The sequence below is a fragment of the Phycomyces blakesleeanus genome (assembly GCF_001638985.1).
Source record: "Phycomyces blakesleeanus NRRL 1555(-) unplaced genomic scaffold PHYBLscaffold_33, whole genome shotgun sequence".
Lineage (NCBI taxonomy): Eukaryota > Fungi > Mucoromycota > Mucoromycetes > Mucorales > Phycomycetaceae > Phycomyces > Phycomyces blakesleeanus.
Genome location: NW_017265163.1, coordinates 308,465 through 326,547, shown reverse-complemented (window position 1 = coordinate 326,547; position 18,083 = coordinate 308,465). Strand labels below are relative to the sequence as shown.

General features: G+C 35.2%; 5 protein-coding genes across 5 annotated transcripts; 4 read left to right on the top strand and 1 right to left on the bottom strand.

The window, feature by feature from the left end:
- The first annotated feature begins 272 nt into the window (after positions 1-272).
- On the top strand, positions 273-3,237 carry PHYBLDRAFT_200795 (hypothetical protein). The gene is made up of 2 exons (XM_018439723.1): positions 273-351; positions 812-3,237. Exons 1-2 carry the CDS (start codon positions 322-324, stop codon positions 2,792-2,794), a joined length of 2,013 nt encoding a protein of 670 aa, XP_018284938.1. The 5' UTR covers positions 273-321; the 3' UTR covers positions 2,795-3,237.
- A 3,896-nt stretch (positions 3,238-7,133) lies between these two features.
- On the top strand, positions 7,134-7,661 carry PHYBLDRAFT_152113 (hypothetical protein; the record flags this gene model as incomplete). Its single annotated transcript, XM_018432842.1, has 1 exon — positions 7,134-7,661. One exon carries the CDS (start codon positions 7,134-7,136, stop codon positions 7,659-7,661), a length of 528 nt encoding a protein of 175 aa, XP_018284889.1.
- Positions 7,662-9,765: 2,104 nt separating this feature from the next.
- On the top strand, positions 9,766-12,261 carry PHYBLDRAFT_128388 (hypothetical protein; the record flags this gene model as incomplete). The annotated part of the gene is made up of 8 exons (XM_018429217.1): positions 9,766-10,051; positions 10,143-10,287; positions 10,415-10,553; positions 10,677-10,694; positions 10,830-11,109; positions 11,497-11,889; positions 11,985-12,031; positions 12,175-12,261. Coding segments are annotated over exons 1-8 (1,314 nt in total), but the record flags the coding sequence as incomplete, so codon positions are not given.
- Positions 12,262-12,392: 131 nt separating this feature from the next.
- PHYBLDRAFT_160534 (hypothetical protein) lies at positions 12,393-12,903 on the top strand. The gene has a single exon (XM_018434195.1). The coding sequence runs from the start codon at positions 12,415-12,417 to the stop codon at positions 12,829-12,831; it is 417 nt and encodes a 138-aa protein (XP_018284887.1). The 5' UTR covers positions 12,393-12,414; the 3' UTR covers positions 12,832-12,903.
- A 1,913-nt stretch (positions 12,904-14,816) lies between these two features.
- Positions 14,817-15,794, bottom strand: PHYBLDRAFT_6352 (hypothetical protein; the record flags this gene model as incomplete). Its single annotated transcript, XM_018441132.1, has 4 exons — positions 14,817-14,935; positions 15,022-15,118; positions 15,182-15,469; positions 15,696-15,794. Coding segments are annotated over 4 exons (603 nt in total), but the record flags the coding sequence as incomplete, so codon positions are not given.
- Positions 15,795-18,083: the final 2,289 nt, after the last annotated feature.

The window sequence follows — 18,083 nt, the reverse complement described above, 5'->3', positions numbered from 1 at the left end:
AATAATAATGCTCCAAAAGTGCTTCGATCGATCCAAAGGGATGAAAGGGGAAAGACGGGATCCGAGGCTTGAATAGGAACAAAAAGAGAGATCGATCGAAATAATAATAATCTGTATAAAATCTGTACAAAATATGTATGTACACAAATCTGCTGTACGTGCGTGGTTTAGTGCGTATTTCTCGTCGATTTCTCTTGCAAAGTACAAGTACATAAATGACACAAATATTGTGTACTTCTTTACGATTTCTTTTCCTTTTTCTTTCTTTCTTCCTTGACTACACATCTATTCCTTTCCTTAATATTATACCTTAAAGACACAATGATCAAACAAACTTACGATCGTCTATCTGTAAGTTTTTATTTATTTATTTTTCCTTTTTTTATTTTTCTGGCTTTTAAAATAATATATAAATATATATGAAAAGCAAACCAGCAAGAGGATAAGGTTGGTTGCACCCATAGCCATTCCTGTTCCAATTCGTTTTGATTCAATAAATTTTCAGAACAACTATAAAATTACATATAATTTTCTCTCTCTTTACTATACTTGAGCATTTGAATAATTGAATAATTGAATTCATACATACATGCATTTATAAATATATATATAAAAATCAAGGAAAAATAATAATATAATTTTAAATATATAAAAAAAAAAAAGTCTTTCTTTTTTTTCACTAAATATATATATACTTTTACTATTCTATTCTATTCTATTTCATTTCCTTTTTCTTATTTATTTCTTTATTTCTTTTTCTTTTTCTTTCTTACCCTCTTTCTTCTTTACTTTTCAAACCCTTTTCTTTTAGCCAACCTGGCATACAATATCAGCAACATTGGAGGCCTTCCCTAGAAGCACCAAGCGATCCCACGACGATGTGGATATCGACGACGAGGACGAACTCATTACACCAAAACGTACAAAAGTCGTCCTCATTACACCCGAGTCTCTCATTTTACAACTGCACAAATGTCCCTCATGCCAATCGAATCTTGATCGGCCAACAACTTTACCATGTGGCTACACTGTCTGCCATACCTGCGCTACAGCTTCGATCCGAAAATGCGTATCCACAGACTGCACACGCTCCCATACCGCTCCTTCCCTTATTAACGTTACCCTCAAACAAATGCAGGCCAGCATACTTACATTAACATTAACTCTTGATGAGTTGCGGTCGAATCTGGAAAGTGAAATGGAATGTATTATCTGCTGCAATCAATTCAGTCAACCCGCAACTACTTCTTGCGGCCACACTTTTTGTCATGGCTGTCTGGTCCGCTCTCTCGACCATCAGCGTGCCTGTCCAGTCTGCAGAGAACCCATAGCATCTGCACCGCCTGTCACTAAAATCCTTTGTGACTGGGTTTATCTGCTTTATAGCGACACCAGTCACGAAGACGTTCTGATGGAAGACGACAGCAACTTGATCCCCATCCTTGCAGGCGCCCTTGCCTTTCCCCACAATCGGTGTGTGATACATATTTTTGAACCGCGGTACAAACTCATGCTACGCCGAATAATGGATTCACAGCGACGTAGATTCGCCATGTGCCTCAGTCGACGCAGAAAACCTAACGTGTCGAGTGCAACACAGGCCCCATTCTTTGAATACGGCACAATGCTCGAACTCACACATGTACAGACTCTTCCTGACGGACGCTCGGTCGTAGAAGCCATCGGATCCCATCGGTTTCGAGTCTTGAGCCATGAGCTGGTCGATGGCTACCATGTTGGAAAAGTAGAACGTGTAGATGACATTGATGCCGAACAAGAGCAGGCCAAAGAACGGCGTCAGATCATGACCGCAGGAGCAATGCGGGCACGTCAGCAAAGAGAAACACAATTGAAACAACAAAGAGAAGCCCAATTGCTTCAGCAGCAGCAGTTACAGCAACAAATGCAAGAACATCAAGCATCCCTACAACAACCACAACCAGAACAACCTCAACCACTACCTCAATCACAAGCACCAATACAACCTACCGCACCCCGCACTCCACAGCCATACCGCCCTAATATTCCTCAACAACAACGCCCAATGCCTTTTTCTCCAATGGGACGACCAGCACCTAGAACAACAGTAGCGCCTCCCTCTGTTGGTGCTGCCCGCCCTTATTCGCCAATTGCTCGTCCCGGCCTACCCAACAGCAGGACTCCTCTTCACCATCCTCAACATCAGCATTCTTCTGTTTCCGCTTCCGCTTCCGCCGCCGCTTCCGCCGCCGCTCCCATTGTACGCCCCACGGTTTCTGCGATGGGTATCGGACAGCGCCAGTCATGGGCTTCACGCGCTCACCCTCAGATACAGACAACCTCCAAGGCACCGTGGCTCCAGATGCATCTCCAAGGCGTTACTGCAGCGCAGCCAAAGCCTCAGCGAGTGACCCCAACCCTGGTGGTTGTTCCGGCGGCCATCTCCACAAAATCAAAAGAAGAAGAAACGACCGAAGACTTGCTGGACCAGTTGGCGTCGTTTGTAGAATCATTACTAGAGCATCAGCGCTCGACACCAAACGATCGGTTCTCGCAATGGCTGGCAGCTCTCGGGGACCCACCTGTTGGCAGAGGCCCCAACCGAGACCGGGTTGTGTTTACCTGGTGGGTGGCCAACATGATGCCTCTAGATGAAGAAGAAAAGTCCAAGTTGCTGGCCATGACTTCGGTGCGTGAACGAGTACTGACGATCACTGAATGGATCGACAAGTTCAAGGACCAATGGACCATGCGGTTAAGCAAAGACCAGTCATCGATGGCAGGTACCGGGCAGGCCTCGTGTGCTATTTCTTAAACAAACAAACAAAAAACAAAAGAATTGTGTCTTCTGTCTTCTGTTTTCTGTTTTCTTCATTCTCTCTTTCTCTTATGTTACTCTCCTTTTCATCTGTTCTATCTATGTCTATGCAATTTTGTCTTTTATTTATTTGTTTGTTTATTTATTTATTTAACTACATTTAACCTTTACCATTACCGCTACCTTTACCCACCTCACCATCACCATCACCATCTCATACATACATATACATATATACTATATTATACAATAATTCTTAATATCCTTACCTTTATATAGATAGTTTCTAATATCAATTGCTTCTTTTCTCCTCTCTTCTTTTCTTTTTGATTTCCTCATTTGAATGATACAAAGGAAATCAAAAAAAAAAAAAAAAGAAACCAAAAAATCAAAAGAGCGTTATAAATAAAATATATCCCATTGTACTTGTTATTTACAAATATTCAAAAACCATTGTCTATATCACAAGCTCATAAGATCGATCAATTTTACCACGGTAAATAAATTAGCTTTATTACCGTTACCATTACCATCGTAATTATTATTTATTTAAAAAAAAAAAGAGGGTGGTCAACAGTTTAATATTAAGCTATAAGCCTGTTTATAAAAATAACACAAATATATATATATATATATATACATCTTCCTTCTCCTCTCCTTTCTTCTCCTTTCCTCTCCTCTTCTCCTCTCCTTTCCTTTCCTTCCCCTCCGTGGTAAACGAAATAATCTAGATTGACTTGTGTTGGAGAAATCCAGCGTTTTGGCTACTGGTCATTACAAAATCCCAGAATCCGATCCCAATTGAACACATTTTGAAATACTTCAAAAGCCAAGGTTTAAGATAGAACAAAAATAAAAAGGGAAGGGAGGAGGGGAATCTATAATATATATATATATATAAGAAAAAAAAAACAATGCTTCAAGATCTTCAAGGAAAATTTATAGCATAATAAAATTAATGTATACAATTTATTAGGAATTAGAAATCAAAGTTTTTTTTTTCTTTTCTTTTTGTTATCATTGATATTGGCTTATAGGACTAGCTCATTGGTAACTACGAGCAGCTGCTTCTGTCATTGAAATGACCAGGTCTTCTTTCTATTGTATACTGTGTAATTCTACATTATTTATCGTGCTAATATATATATATATATATATATATATTTTCTATTTTCAAATATTTTAAAGAAAAACGATTACTTAATTATCTATGATTCTATTATCCTATCCAATTTTTACTCTGCTATTTGCTTATATAAAAAAAATGAATAAATAAATAGATTGCAAGTCAAGGCTAGTTTGGCTGATGGTGGCTAGACTCATCAAGTGCTCATCAAGTGCTCATCAAGTGCTTGTCAAGTGCTTGCCAAGTGAGTGATAACTTGACTGAGATTTTGTGACAAGTAAATTAAATAAACGTTTTACATTCCCTCTGATATAGGGTATATGTATATATTCTTACTATTGTTAGTTTCAAATAAAGACCCTAGACAGGCTAGCTAAATATGAACCTGTCTGTGTAGTTTATAGTGTGTAGTATAATTGAATTAAATTGAATTGAATTGCATTACATTTCCGAGGGAATATATTTCATGATCAGTATGATATTGTCTTTTCTTTATTAGTTTAAACTAATAATGATAATGATAATAAAACAGTGATAGGTCTCCAAAATATATTTATAAAATTTGTATAATTTGTATAATTTGTATAATTTGTAATACTGATTATTATTTTCAACATGTCCTTATAGATACCCTTTTATACATATAATTTCTTGTATATGTAAAAGTATTCTATTTGGGCAAATAATAATGCTAATAATCAATACAATATACAATTAACAAGCTGGCAAGAGTTAATGCCCCACCCCTCACTCTTCAAATAATTGACAGAAATAAGCCAAATTAAATTTGGGGCAAATAACCCGTTCTACTACGTTACGCAGGTGTTGCATATATATATATATATATTTATATTTATGCGTATATGTTTGTAGTGCATAAATTCTGGTTCTCTTATTTCTTTATCTATTGATATATTACATATAAAGCCTGGTTGATTGTATAAATCTACATACCTTATTCTTTCGTTGTTTGTTTTCTTATTTAAAATCATCAGTTAATTTCGAGTACAACAATAACAACAACAAGTTGAAATTAATTTGGAAATATTAAAAAGCAATATCTACAGCACACTATAGATCAGAGAAAGAAAAACAGATTTTATTCTGTTTGTGCTTAATTACTATACATTTTTTATTAGTATTTATAAGTCAAGATAAAATAAAGACTTTGATTGTGTTGAATCAATGTATGTATTAACCTGCTTTATTATAAGTAGACAAGCTTATCTTGAGCTAGGTCAAAGAGGAGAGAGTACTGTTTTTATGTTTGGTCATAACAAAAGAAGAAAAAAGGGGTTTCAATCAAAGGATTAATAAATAAGAGCATTGTATGAAAACAAGGGAATGATAGGGTTAACATATTCGTCATTAAGCTTCAGTAGGGTTACAGTCGGTTCAAGTTCTTTGTGGTCATTGTTGTATATATAAAAGTATATATATAGCCTTTCCACATCAGAAGTTGAAGAATTGCTCTTGATTATCATTTTCTAATAATATCACAAGTGTAGACTAATCTATTTCCACCTTAACTACGTCCTCTTTTTCTCTTTACCTTGTAATGAGTCAAAGATTCTAACGCTAGTCGGACTCTATCTTCTTTTACTATTTCGGAGGACGGGAGGTGTTGTGTGGTTTGATTTATACAACACCTTTAATGCCATCGACTGTCATCAATTTAGCATCTATGGTTTGCATTTCTTTTGCATTTTAATATATATTAGTTAGTCAGGTTTTTTATAGTAGTTGTATTGACGAATGTTGATTTCTTTGAATGTGTTATGAATGCTAAAGTAATAATAAGAAAATAAAGAAACACAACAGGATTATACAATTTTGTCAGAGAATTGCACCAATAATTTCCGGAAAGAGTGTAACAGGATGGTGATAATGGCTGACCTAGCTCCATAGTGGTATTGGTTTTATGAGCTTGGGATTAGGCAATATATACAAAAATAAAGAGAAATGATCTATTAATTAGAATATTCCAGCTATTCGTCGTATTTATACATAATTCCACGGATTCAGAAACAAAGATGACTTGGATATTATCATTATCATTACTCTATAATGTATGTATGTATATAAAGCACAATTTACATTTATGGGCAATTAACCATGCAATCCAAGTGAAGTTGTTAGGCATATAAAGGAAGGGGTAGGAAAAGGAGAAAGGTTATTATAATCTATGGCTTACTCCTAATAGTTTTATTATCCTCTTGAATACCTACTACTACTACTACTACTACTACTATTATTACTTTCATAGCAAAAGAAGTCCAAAGGGTTTATGCTGATAAAAGCTATTCAAGTGGACTACAAATATAATAGAATATTTGAAAAATGGCCCAGATTATTTTACCCTATTGTATTGTATTGTATTGTATTGTATTTGCTCTATTTCTTAATATGTATATCAAATTATATATTTAGATTTATATATATATATATATATATATACATCTTTGGCTTAGTAGTTGAATATAGAGAACAAACCAAAAATAAAGCCAAATAAATAAATAAAATTACAATTGTTATTTTTACAATATTCTAAAAATCGATACTTGTATATCTTTATATATTTATATCTTTTGTGTATAATTATATAATTATATTTAAATATATTTGTTCCTGGGCTTCTTGTCCTACCTTTCTACATATTGAGTTAGTGAACAGACACACATTTTGTATACAGAAATAATAGTCTGGACATTGGCTTTATAAGAATCTATCTATATATTTTTATTTTGTTTTATCTCCCTAAGTTTGATATACCTTTTTATGTATATGTATATAAATGCCATGCCATCTTGGCCCTTTCTTGGTGTGGGTGTAAATGGTTGCTATTTAGCTTTGGAATAGAGTAGATGGGCGACCAAGTTCCATAAATGGAAATAATGGTGCCTGCAATTGACTTACTGATCTTCAAAACAGAACGTCAAATTTAACCTTGGATGTATTTATAGTGCCGACTATTATTGCCATTGCCATTACTATCACTATTACTATGTATCTTTTTTTTTTTTTTTTTTCTATTTATATACAAGCTAAATTTTTATTTTTATTTTTATTTTTATATAAATACCTTTTTGATTTATATATTTTCCCCTTTCCTCTGTTCTTTACAGCTAGTCGAAACCAATACACTTCTTCTTTTCTTTTCTTTATTCTTTTCACAGCACCAACCAACCAATCAATCGATATATAGAAAGAATGACTCATAAACGCCAATTATCTACAGACGATATGATCAAAAAGAAGCCACGGTCAACGAAATCAGTCCGGTTTATTGATCAACCAGTGATCTATTACACCTATTCAGCCAGTGATTACAACCGAGCTGCTGAATCACACGTACTCTACAAACTCAATCCTCGTCTTCTTCCCCAACTCTCAGTCGATATCCCAACCTACACTCCTACCAACCCAACCGATCCAAACGATCCAAATCACCAAAGCCCCAGTCCAGACAGTCTGGCCAGTCCAGAAACACCAAGTGACTCCACCTCCCTGCCCACAAATTGCCAACTACTGCCATTACCATCCTCTATCCCAATGCCCCACAAAATCTCCAAAAAGGACCGTCCAAGGCTATCAATCAATACAACCATGTGTGCAGGTCCTCTCTTCTTCACTCGATTATCAACCCACCCATCAAAAAGAAGCATATGGGCCAGTAATACTCCAGACGATGAAGATGATTCTAGTTACCTTGTCCCAATCTCAGCCACAGTACTTTAAATTAAACCCGTCCATACACTCTATTACCACTACCATTACCATTAATCATTAATCATATTACATACAAAAAAAAACTTGCATTTTACCACTTTCTTTTTAATACCTTGTTACTTTCTTGTATATTTTTCTTTTAATAATAATAATAATAAATGCCGAATTGCCTATTTCTTGCTTCTAATTCTTAATTCCAATATCTAATTTTCAATTCTTTTATTATTCATTATTCATTATTCATTATATATTTGGCTCTGTAGAACTTCCAAAGATCGCCCATAACAATGTAACACACAGTTTTGGGTGTATAAAATATAATTGTATTGTATTGTATATAATAAAATGTGCCCTGTTCTCAATTTATTTATTTTTTGTATAATTGTATGAAATTTGGTTAAGAAACATGTTTTTTTTTATTTTATTATTATTATTCTTTAATAATTTTTTTTTCAATCAGATTCATACGCCATTTTGCACCAGACAAATGATAATTGAGAAACAAGTGAAAGCAAGATGTATGTCTATGTATCTATGGGTAAAGGTGTACAATATTATATAGTATTATATACATAATAACAATGAACCACGCCCCCCATGTATTTGACTTTTGACAAGGTTACATTTATATATATAAAGAGTAATATATGTAGTGGGCAAAAAAAAAGAAAAAGAAAGATGAATCAATTTATAACAACAAGAATAATAATTAGTATTATCTAATTCTCTCTACTGCTACTACTAATATTCTTCAATGTGGTACAAGTAAAATTCCTGGTAACACTAATTGTGTCTTTCATTTCCTTTTATGTACCCTCTTTTTTCCAGTTTTCTTTACTCTTGTAATTCATCTTCAAAGTGTTCAAAAACTTGAATATCCCCCCCACAAGGCCTTGAACTTTTTTTTTTATAGGTATTTCTAAAAAAAAATAAAAATAAAAATTGATACATTTATTTACCTATTAAACCAATTTAAGCGCAATAAATGATTTTTCTTTCGTATTAAATCTGAAACATTCGATCATGTAAAGGACCGTTTGAAAAATATTTAGGTGGATTTCACAGCTAACATAGATACAACTGTTTGTGTTTATGTTTGTGTGCACAAATATATATATATATATATATAAGAGATAAACCCCGTAATATCTTTTACCCTTATTCACCGATACAGCCAAGTCATACTTTATGTGCATTTCAATACATCTTCATATTTGGTGCTCATTTGACTTGTCCTTACCGCTTAAACTTTTATATATTCTTTTGTAATGAGTATCATCACAAGCTATAATCACCTTAAATCCTAATACATTCATGCAAACTTCTTTTATTTTTATTTTTGACATGCTTGCAGTCGATGAGTAAGCCTTTTCTTTCTTTTTAGTCTTTAAGATTTATTAGGTTCTAGGTATGTATTACAGTGAGCTAAAATAGACAGATATATATATATATATATATATATCTGATTATCTGATTGTCTTGCTTGTACTTTTTATTGAACGGCATCATACTAAGCAGCATTACGCTTGGTAGTTTGAAACATCATATAAAATTCAATTGACTATACTAAATATTGTTCTTTTTGCTTGTTAAGCTATATACCAAATCTACCCTTTATTTTACATACCCTTCTTCTTGTTGTTGCTTGTTTTTTTTTGTGTACCTGTTACCTTGTACCCAACCTTATATAAATATTTATATTTAAATAGCGCTTAATCTTTTATATTATATATTATATATATATATATACTTTTGGCTGCAAAAGAATAATAAATAAATAAATAAATAACAATTATAATTATAATGAAAATAATAAGTATTAAGTAATAGTAGTAACAGTAAGATACGATTATGATTTCAAAAATATTAAAGGCTTTCAAGTATATCTATATATTTCAAGGTATAGGGCCTTTTTATATATATATATATTAAAAGAAAGACTGGACTTTTTTTTTTTTTTTTTCTTTGTTCAATTCCGTACTTTTCTCTCTCTCTCCCTTTTTTTTTTTTAAAAACACAAACACTTACACACACACATATATATATATAAATATTCACTCCTCCTCCTCCTCCTCCTACTACTACTCCTCCTCCTCCTCCTCTTCCTCTTCCTCTTCCTCCTACTTCTCTTACCTTTTATTGGCTTGACTTTATTTTTTTATTTTGTTTATACTTTGTATTACTTTGACTACTGATGGCCCAAAATAGAACAATAAAGGCAGCTTGGCCTGTCAACAAAACCTCTGTCAATCAATTCGATCCTCAATCTCATTCACAACCAGATCACATTCTGCACGATGGCCTACCCAATCGTCATGTCCAACCAAAACCTCGACACACTCAAGCATCTCATCTCTCTGACACAGCAGAAGTCGTAAGACAAGTAGCCAAGAAAATGGGTAAATGAATAAATAAATAAATAAATAATATATATATATATATATATGTACCTATAGACAATTCTTATTAAATAAATCTATATATCTTTAGGAAGAGCAAGAATCACTTGGGAAAACCCTCAGTCAGTCTTGATTATAACCAAACCCAACGATATCAGTCTTGTTCGAATGACACGCGAATTGGCTGATTGGTTGATAGAAACACCTCGATATGGTCAACCAAGTGGGATTACAGTGTAAGGCTTGACAGAAGAAGAAGAAAAAGAAAAGGAGTTATTCGAGATACTTCTTTTATGTGTGTGTACGTGTATGAATATGTATATTTACTTTATTCTTACTATCTATCTATCTATGTGATTATAGTTATGTCGATGATAAGCTAAGAGATTGCAAGACGTTTTGCAAGAAATTAAATAAGCATCCCGAGAGAGTAGATAAGCTACGATACTGGACACCTGAGATGGTCTCCCTTCAACCAAAGCTGTTTGATTTTATCGTTACTGTAAGTAGTATATATGTAATATATATATATATATATATATATATATATATATATATACACTAGCTAAAATATTGTTTAAGCTAATCACTCAATCTGTATATTTTATCTGGTTATCTTTTATAGTTGGGCGGTGATGGCACAGTGAGTTAATTTGTTTGTGTTTTGTGTTTTATGTGTGATTGTGATTGTAATTGTAATTATGGATGATGTAAATTATTATCATTTTTATATATATATACGTATATTTATTTATATATGTGATTTATGTATGTATAGGTCTTGTTTGCATCTTGGTTATTTCAAGCTTTTATCCCACCCGTAATCCCTTTTCATCTGGGATCCCTTGGATTCCTCACACCCTTTCATTTCGAAAAATACGCCTCTTATCTTACACACGCAATGGAAAAAGGTGTCCGTATCAACCTCAGGGGCCGTTTGACATGCACTGTCTACAGACATGTCAGTCAAACGAACGCCAACGGTACCGGACACGCACCCAGTCTACGCCAGGTCAAGCGAAACCCAATCACAGGAAAAATTACGGTTGGTGAATGGTGTACGCCGCGCAAGAAGACATTAAAAAAGTTTGGCGAGGTTGATGGCGAAGATATCGATGAAGACGACGAAGACATCGGCCGCCACAATCCCAGCAACTGCGGCAATGACTGCAGCAATGAGAGCGACAATGACAACGATAACGACAATCATGGAAAGCCAAAACATTCAACCACAACCACAACCACAACATCATCTTCTGATTTGAGAAAGTCTGCAAAAATCACAAAGAGCCACAGCAAAAATAGCAACTCAAATTCAAATCACAACAATCACAACTCTAATCCGCCTCCTGTTACAATCGATACGACCACAAATGAGCAATCCAAGACGTCATGTACACCACCATTATTTTCAGCATCCTCGTCCTCAGAAGACGCCGAAGAAGCGGAGGAGACAGACTATGGCCCGATTCCTTGCTTCACGACCATTCCGGTCGAACAATACCATGTCCTGAACGACCTGGTCATCGATCGTGGTCCGAGCCCATACATGAGTCTCCTGGAACTGTTTGGAGACGACAAACATCTCACGACCGTCCAGGCAGACGGACTGGCCATCTCAACACCGACCGGAAGCACAGCATATTCACTGTCAGCTGGCGGCTCACTGACTCACCCAGAGATTCGTGCCACTCTCATTACTCCCATTTGTCCTCACACCCTGTCTTTCCGGCCCACCCTTGTTCCGGACTCGATGGAACTGCGGATCTGTGTACCTTATAATTCACGAAACACAGCCTGGGCCAGTTTTGATGGTCGGGGTCGTGTAGAACTAAGACGTAAGTTTTTTTTTTTTTTTGAAAGAGATTATAAAGAAGAAGAAGGGGTATCTGTATTTACAACAAAATAATTGACATTTAATAATTGAATGTAGAGGGCGATCACATAAAAGTCACAGCCTCAAAATACCCATTTCCTACTGTAAGTTTTTCTTTCTTTTTTAAAAGAAAAAGAATTAATGATACACACACAAATATATATATATATATATACATATATATATATTATAATTTCTCTTTTGTTAATATCTTTTTTCTTTAATAATAATAATAATAATCTTATAGGTCTGTAAAGATGATCAAGCTACAGACTGGTTTAATTCATTATCCAATTGTTTGCATTGGAACAAGCGCCAACGCCAAAAATCGTTTGCAGTAGTCGAATCACATCGTCAATCCTCATCATCAAAGCCAACCTCAGGACGCTCTACCGCACGCACATCACCCTCTACTCGTACATCACCAACATCCCGCAAACCTTCCTCTAACCACCAACCTTCTACTACCAGCAGCAGTACTTCTGAAATGAGCCATGATGAAGTATTTGCTATCTTTGGTGATGAAGATTTCCAAAAGCGCAGTAACAATCACAACCACAGTCACAATCATAATCACAATCATATCACAAATACTAGTAGTGGTGGTGCTACTGTCAATAGTAGCAGTAGTATTACACACAGCACTACTACTACTGCTACTGCCACTACTAATACTACTAATACTAATAGTAATGGTGGTGGTGGTGGTGGAGGAGGAGGAGGCGGAACTACAAGTGGTTATGACTCTAGTGTGGAGTCTACTTGTGATGATGGAAGCTCTTCAGAAGACGAGGACTCAGAAGACGAACCATTGAATGGTTGGACAGACGAAGAGATCTTGCGTGGGCGATACAACAGTACGATCGCAAAGGGATTAGAGAACATTAACATTAACAAAGCTTAAAAAACAAAAATTCTGCTGATTTGTACAATACTAATAATAAATAAATAAATAAATAAATCCAAATTCAAGTATATATATATATATATATATATAATATGTATATAATATATCTACATAGAAATACCAAGTGAGAGTAAAGCTTTTTACTTTATTTTGTTTTTATTATGAAAATAATATACACAGAATAAGGCTCACAGACACTCAGTACACTACACTACACTACACTACAATACAATACAATACAATACAATATAATACACCTTATTAAACTACATACACACATACAGTGTAATGCGTGGAAGTGAATGAGTGGCTATCCATATCCTTTCTTTAGATACATGTATATCAGACAGTCAATCCAAGTACCCGTGCAACCCAACCTGATGCCATTTTAAACACAGTGGTTGAACCATTAAGTTTAGAGAATCTGATGGCATACAAATACCCTCCTGTATTACTACTGCTCTTGGACCACGGCGCTCGCTTCTGGTACTCAATCCGTATCGTGAACTCGGCCGTGCCTTCTTTTTGTTTCTGAGGTTTCATCATAGGCGAAGGATCAAGATTCTGCCGAGAGCGACCAAAAAACGAGGTGGTCATTGAAGACGTTAGGTGTGACAGCAGAGGAAGCGACAGTTTTTTGGTGGGTAGATCGTTGGGTAGGCAATCACTTATTAATGAATGTTCGCTTGCTTCGATGGGTGTATCTCTGAGAGTAAAGACACACCGGAGCTGCTGAGTCGCCATTTTAGTTGTCGTTTCTGTTGTTGTTGTTGTTGATTTTTTGGCTTTCGTACTACTACTTTTATTATTATTATTATTATTATTATTATTATTATTAGTAATAGAACTTTGTTGTTCCATATAAGTGATCCCCATCAATTGACACGCGAGCTGCAGCAAGATCATCAGGTCCCGTTCTGTTCGCATCGGACACGGCAATAGATCCGAACTTGACCAGGATGACGAGGCCGTGGTGCTTGAGGAGCCTGGGTTGTGCAGGTACGCCAGATAGACTCTGTCTTTTGTCCACCGGCTGACTACGGAGGACAGCAGTTGAAAGGGCTGGTGCTGGTTGCTGTGGTTGTAATGCTCTTTTGGGCGCAGTGGAGACAGAGTGGGTGATCGGAATCGGTTCGAGATGGTTTCCCAGCGTTCGGCTGGACGCATTCCGAGTTGGTGGATGGTGGTTCGGATGGTGTGCAGAAGTTCGTTTCGCAGGGACTCGATGTGTGGGTGTCGGTGAGGGAAATGCTGAGTCGCTGATCCTGGGGAATACGGATGTGAGGACGAAGGGGTTGTGAAGTAAGTGGATGAGTTGACGGGATGGAATATGAGAGTGCGCTGAGTAACACCGGCGTGGTTTTGATGGGTTGTGCCAAAATCATCATTAGTACTGCTGTTAGGGTCAGGATCTTGGACGTTTTGAGCATCAGAATCAGGACCAATGATACCCAGATCGATGTTCCGTAAATGCTGCCGCCGGTTTCTTCTTTCTCTACTCTCTGACAAACTTTGGTCTAAGCCTGTGATATTATTATATATTGTCATGTCACCGCCACATGCGGACATCATTGGGCCTTCGATTATGGGGCAGGGCAATCTGCCATAGTTTGTCAACCAAGGATCATTCCCGAGGGCTTGTCGTACAGTCATTCGTCGACGGCGATCTGTCTCGAGGCATTTGCGGATCGTGGCCTGCAGTCCCGCACTCATTTTTTCTGGCATCGGGAAGTTGCCACTACAGACATCTTTTTTCAATTCCCCCACCGCTGTTTCAAAAATAAATAAATAAAGACGCACATACAAAAAGGTAGATTAAACTTTAGAAATTTCGAAGCATACGACGAGTGGGACGACAAGAAAGAAAGAAAGAAAGAAAGAAAGAAAGAAAAAATAAGAATAGTATTATATGATTATTATGATTATTGGAGCATAAAGTAAAGTAAAGAAAGAAGGAAAGAGGACTTACTGTGTGCATGTGAAAAGGGCTCAAATCCAGCCGTCATTCTGAACAAAGCAATCCCAAGACACCAACAATCAACCTCAGGCCCATAATACTTTTGACCACTGATGATTTCTGGACTATAATACAGCATTGATCCTTTTAACACCAATATTTTCAATACAGAAGTAAGTAAATAGGTTCATACAGCCCTTTTTTTCATTTTTATTATTATTGAAACATACCACAGATGGTGCGCAGTCGCTGCAACCCAAACCGATTTCCGAGCCCAAAATCAGCCAACTTGACGATCCCGTCGGGTGCAACAAGCACATTAGGCGTCTACCCAAAAAAAAAATTGATAAAGTTGAATACAAAGATATATATATATATATATTCTCTTACCTTGAGATCTCTATGGACAACCCAACGAGAATGACAATGGCTTACGGCTACTACCATCTGCCTGAATATTAAGCGTGCCTCATCCTCAGATATCGAACCTCCCGATTTTTGCAAGTGTTCGTCTAAATTACAGCCAGGGACATATTCCATCACCAAATACAAAGTGTCGCAGGTCTCGAACGTTTCGTAGAGTCTGACTACACTCTCATGATCCAGTGCTTCCATCAGATAGATTTCTCGCACCAGCCGAGACATGACACGGTAGTCATGAGCCTGCTTGTCTATCATCTAAAATCATATCAATATCAATATACATTTGTATTTGTATTTATGATTAATGGCTAATGGCTATTATATGATACACTATTATTATTATTATTATTATTATTATTATTATTATTATTATTATTATATATGTAAAAATGAAGAAGGAGAAGAAAGATAAATAAAGAAAGAAAGAAAAAAGAAGAAGGAGGAGGAAGAGGAGGAAGAAGGGGGAGAATAGATGACTTACCTTAATTGCAACAAGAGTTCCATTTTTGTGCTTGGCTAGCATAACTCGACTGAATTTCCCGTTTCCAAGTGCATGGCAGAATGTATAAGGGCCGATTCCATGCAAGAGTGAATCCTGGTTAGAAGGTGAATTTGATTTGGTTGATATGGGGGTGTGGGTAGAAGTGGGGGTATGTGGTGATGTTTGTGGTGGTTGTGGTTGTGATGTTTGTGCTGGTGGTAAATTAACAGACTCTTTCTTTTGAATACGTCGGAGGGACTTGGTGATGTTTTTTATCGCCATTTGTACGGTTGGTTAATCAGTCAAACAATCAATCAAAGAAGCTATGGGAATTCTTGGGGGTAGTTGAATATATATATTTTTTTTAAGCTTTACAACAAAATCAAAATCAAAATCAAATAAAACAAGCAAACAAACAAATAAATAAATAAATAAAATATACACACAAATATAAAGGATATATATCTACAATTAAATTGATAGATGTATAGCTGTATATGTAATGAAAGGAAAGGGCGTGAAGTTAAGAAACTAAAAAGAAAGAAAAAAGAAAAAGCCAAATGTTGAAAAGGAAAGGTAAAGAGGAGAAGAGGAAGAAGAATAGAAAATGGCTATGGAGCAATTATCTAAATCAACGGAGTCAAAACTAAAGTCAAGATTCTACAGACAGACAAGACAGATTTATTTATATTATACATTACACATACACACAAAGGGGGTGAATTCTATTTTTTTTTTGATAGTCGTATCATAGTAACCAACTCACGTTTTGCCTTTGAGCTTAATATTATAATAACCTTTAAGCCTTGTTAAATTTAGCTGTTTGCTGTTCTGATCCATTATTACATTTCCAATACTTTGATAATATATACTATTGAAAGGTACCAATGTTTTCTTCTTCTTCTTATGAGCCAAGACATGAACTCCTTTGTTCAGTACTCAATATCTTGCCTCTTCTTTAAATTCAGGGCACACAGTACACAACAGCATAGCACAGTACAGTACAGTACAGTACAGTACAGTACAGTACATGGCAGTACAGGGCAGTATTGTGTTTAGTACAACAATATATGTTCTTGTCCAACAAACAAGTTTCTCCTGAATTTCCAAAAAATAAATAAAAATGTGTCTTTAGGATTCACAAAGATTTTCTTCCGAGACTTCCGAATATCAAATCAGGCCCTATAGTAATGTATCATGAAGCCTCTTTAAACATAAAAGGGAAAATGATAACCAATAAAATATTTTATTATTATCATTATGCTTAAGTTTGTTGTTGTTCTTATTATTATATACATTAATTACAAACTCTATAGTAATAATTTATATGATAATATTCTGTTCACCCATTTTATGTTCTGAAATTTCCTTGGTCTTCCAATTACGCTTTCTTTCTATATATTTCTTTTTTGTATGTCTATCTGTATGCCTATCAGCCTATCGGTCTACTTATCTGTCTAATATATATATATATATATAAACTGGTATTCAATAAATGACTGGTATTAAATAGATGACAGATATTTAATACAGAAACTGGTAGAGTTGACAGTACAGTAGATCCAGGTGCAAGTCTAAACCGGTTACTGATATCCCTGCATATATGTATTGGACGATAAATACTATTCACTCCAATTGTCTTTTCTTTCTTTCTTTCTTTCTTTAACATTTAAAAAAACAAGGACTTGGCCGACTCGAGAACAAAGAAATAAATACAGCTCACACTCACATAGTAATTATATATATATATGTAACCAATTTTTGGTTTGATTTGGTTTGACTTGGTTTGGTTTGGTTTGTTTATTTAAAATAACCCAGTCTATTCACAAGATACACAAAAGTTTGAATAAATTAAAAAATTAAAATAAATCTCTCCTAGTCAAGGGCTCACCGTTCAATTCGATTGTTGTTATGCAAATATAGTTTGAGGGAACCAAATATATATATAATCTGTTGCAGCTTGCACTAGAGTATTATGATTGGGGACCTGTTATATACATATATTCGGGACCTGCAGTAGATAGGAAAAATAAGAAGAAGAAAAAAGTATGCACAGGTAGTGTACATATGTATAGGAGCATATGTGCATGTATATATGTATATATTCTTTTTTTTCTCTAACGTTTTTGTAACCATGGCAATATATGTATATTTATATATATATATTATAATTTTTTTCTTAAAAAAAAAAAAAGACCAAGTTTAATATCGTCAAGGTAACAAACTGCTAGATCAAAACTTTAAAAAAAATTAAAATAAACATTAACATTGACTTATACGCCAGATGTGTATGTAATGCGTGCGTTAGACTATAGTGTCATTTGGTTTTGTAGTGTAAATTATGAGATTACAAAAATAAATAAATAAATAAAAAAAGAGATAAAGAAA

Excerpts from the sequence above, each read along its gene's own strand:
- PHYBLDRAFT_200795 (XM_018439723.1), top strand. The coding sequence starts at position 322 with ATGATCAAACAAACTTACGATCGTCTATCT. Across the intron at positions 352-811 it reads AAACTTACGATCGTCTATCT|CCAACCTGGCATACAATATC; the intron begins GTAAGTTTTTAT and ends CTTTTCTTTTAG.
- PHYBLDRAFT_160534 (XM_018434195.1), top strand. The coding sequence starts at position 12,415 with ATGAGCCATGATGAAGTATTTGCTATCTTTGGTGATGAAGATTTCCAA.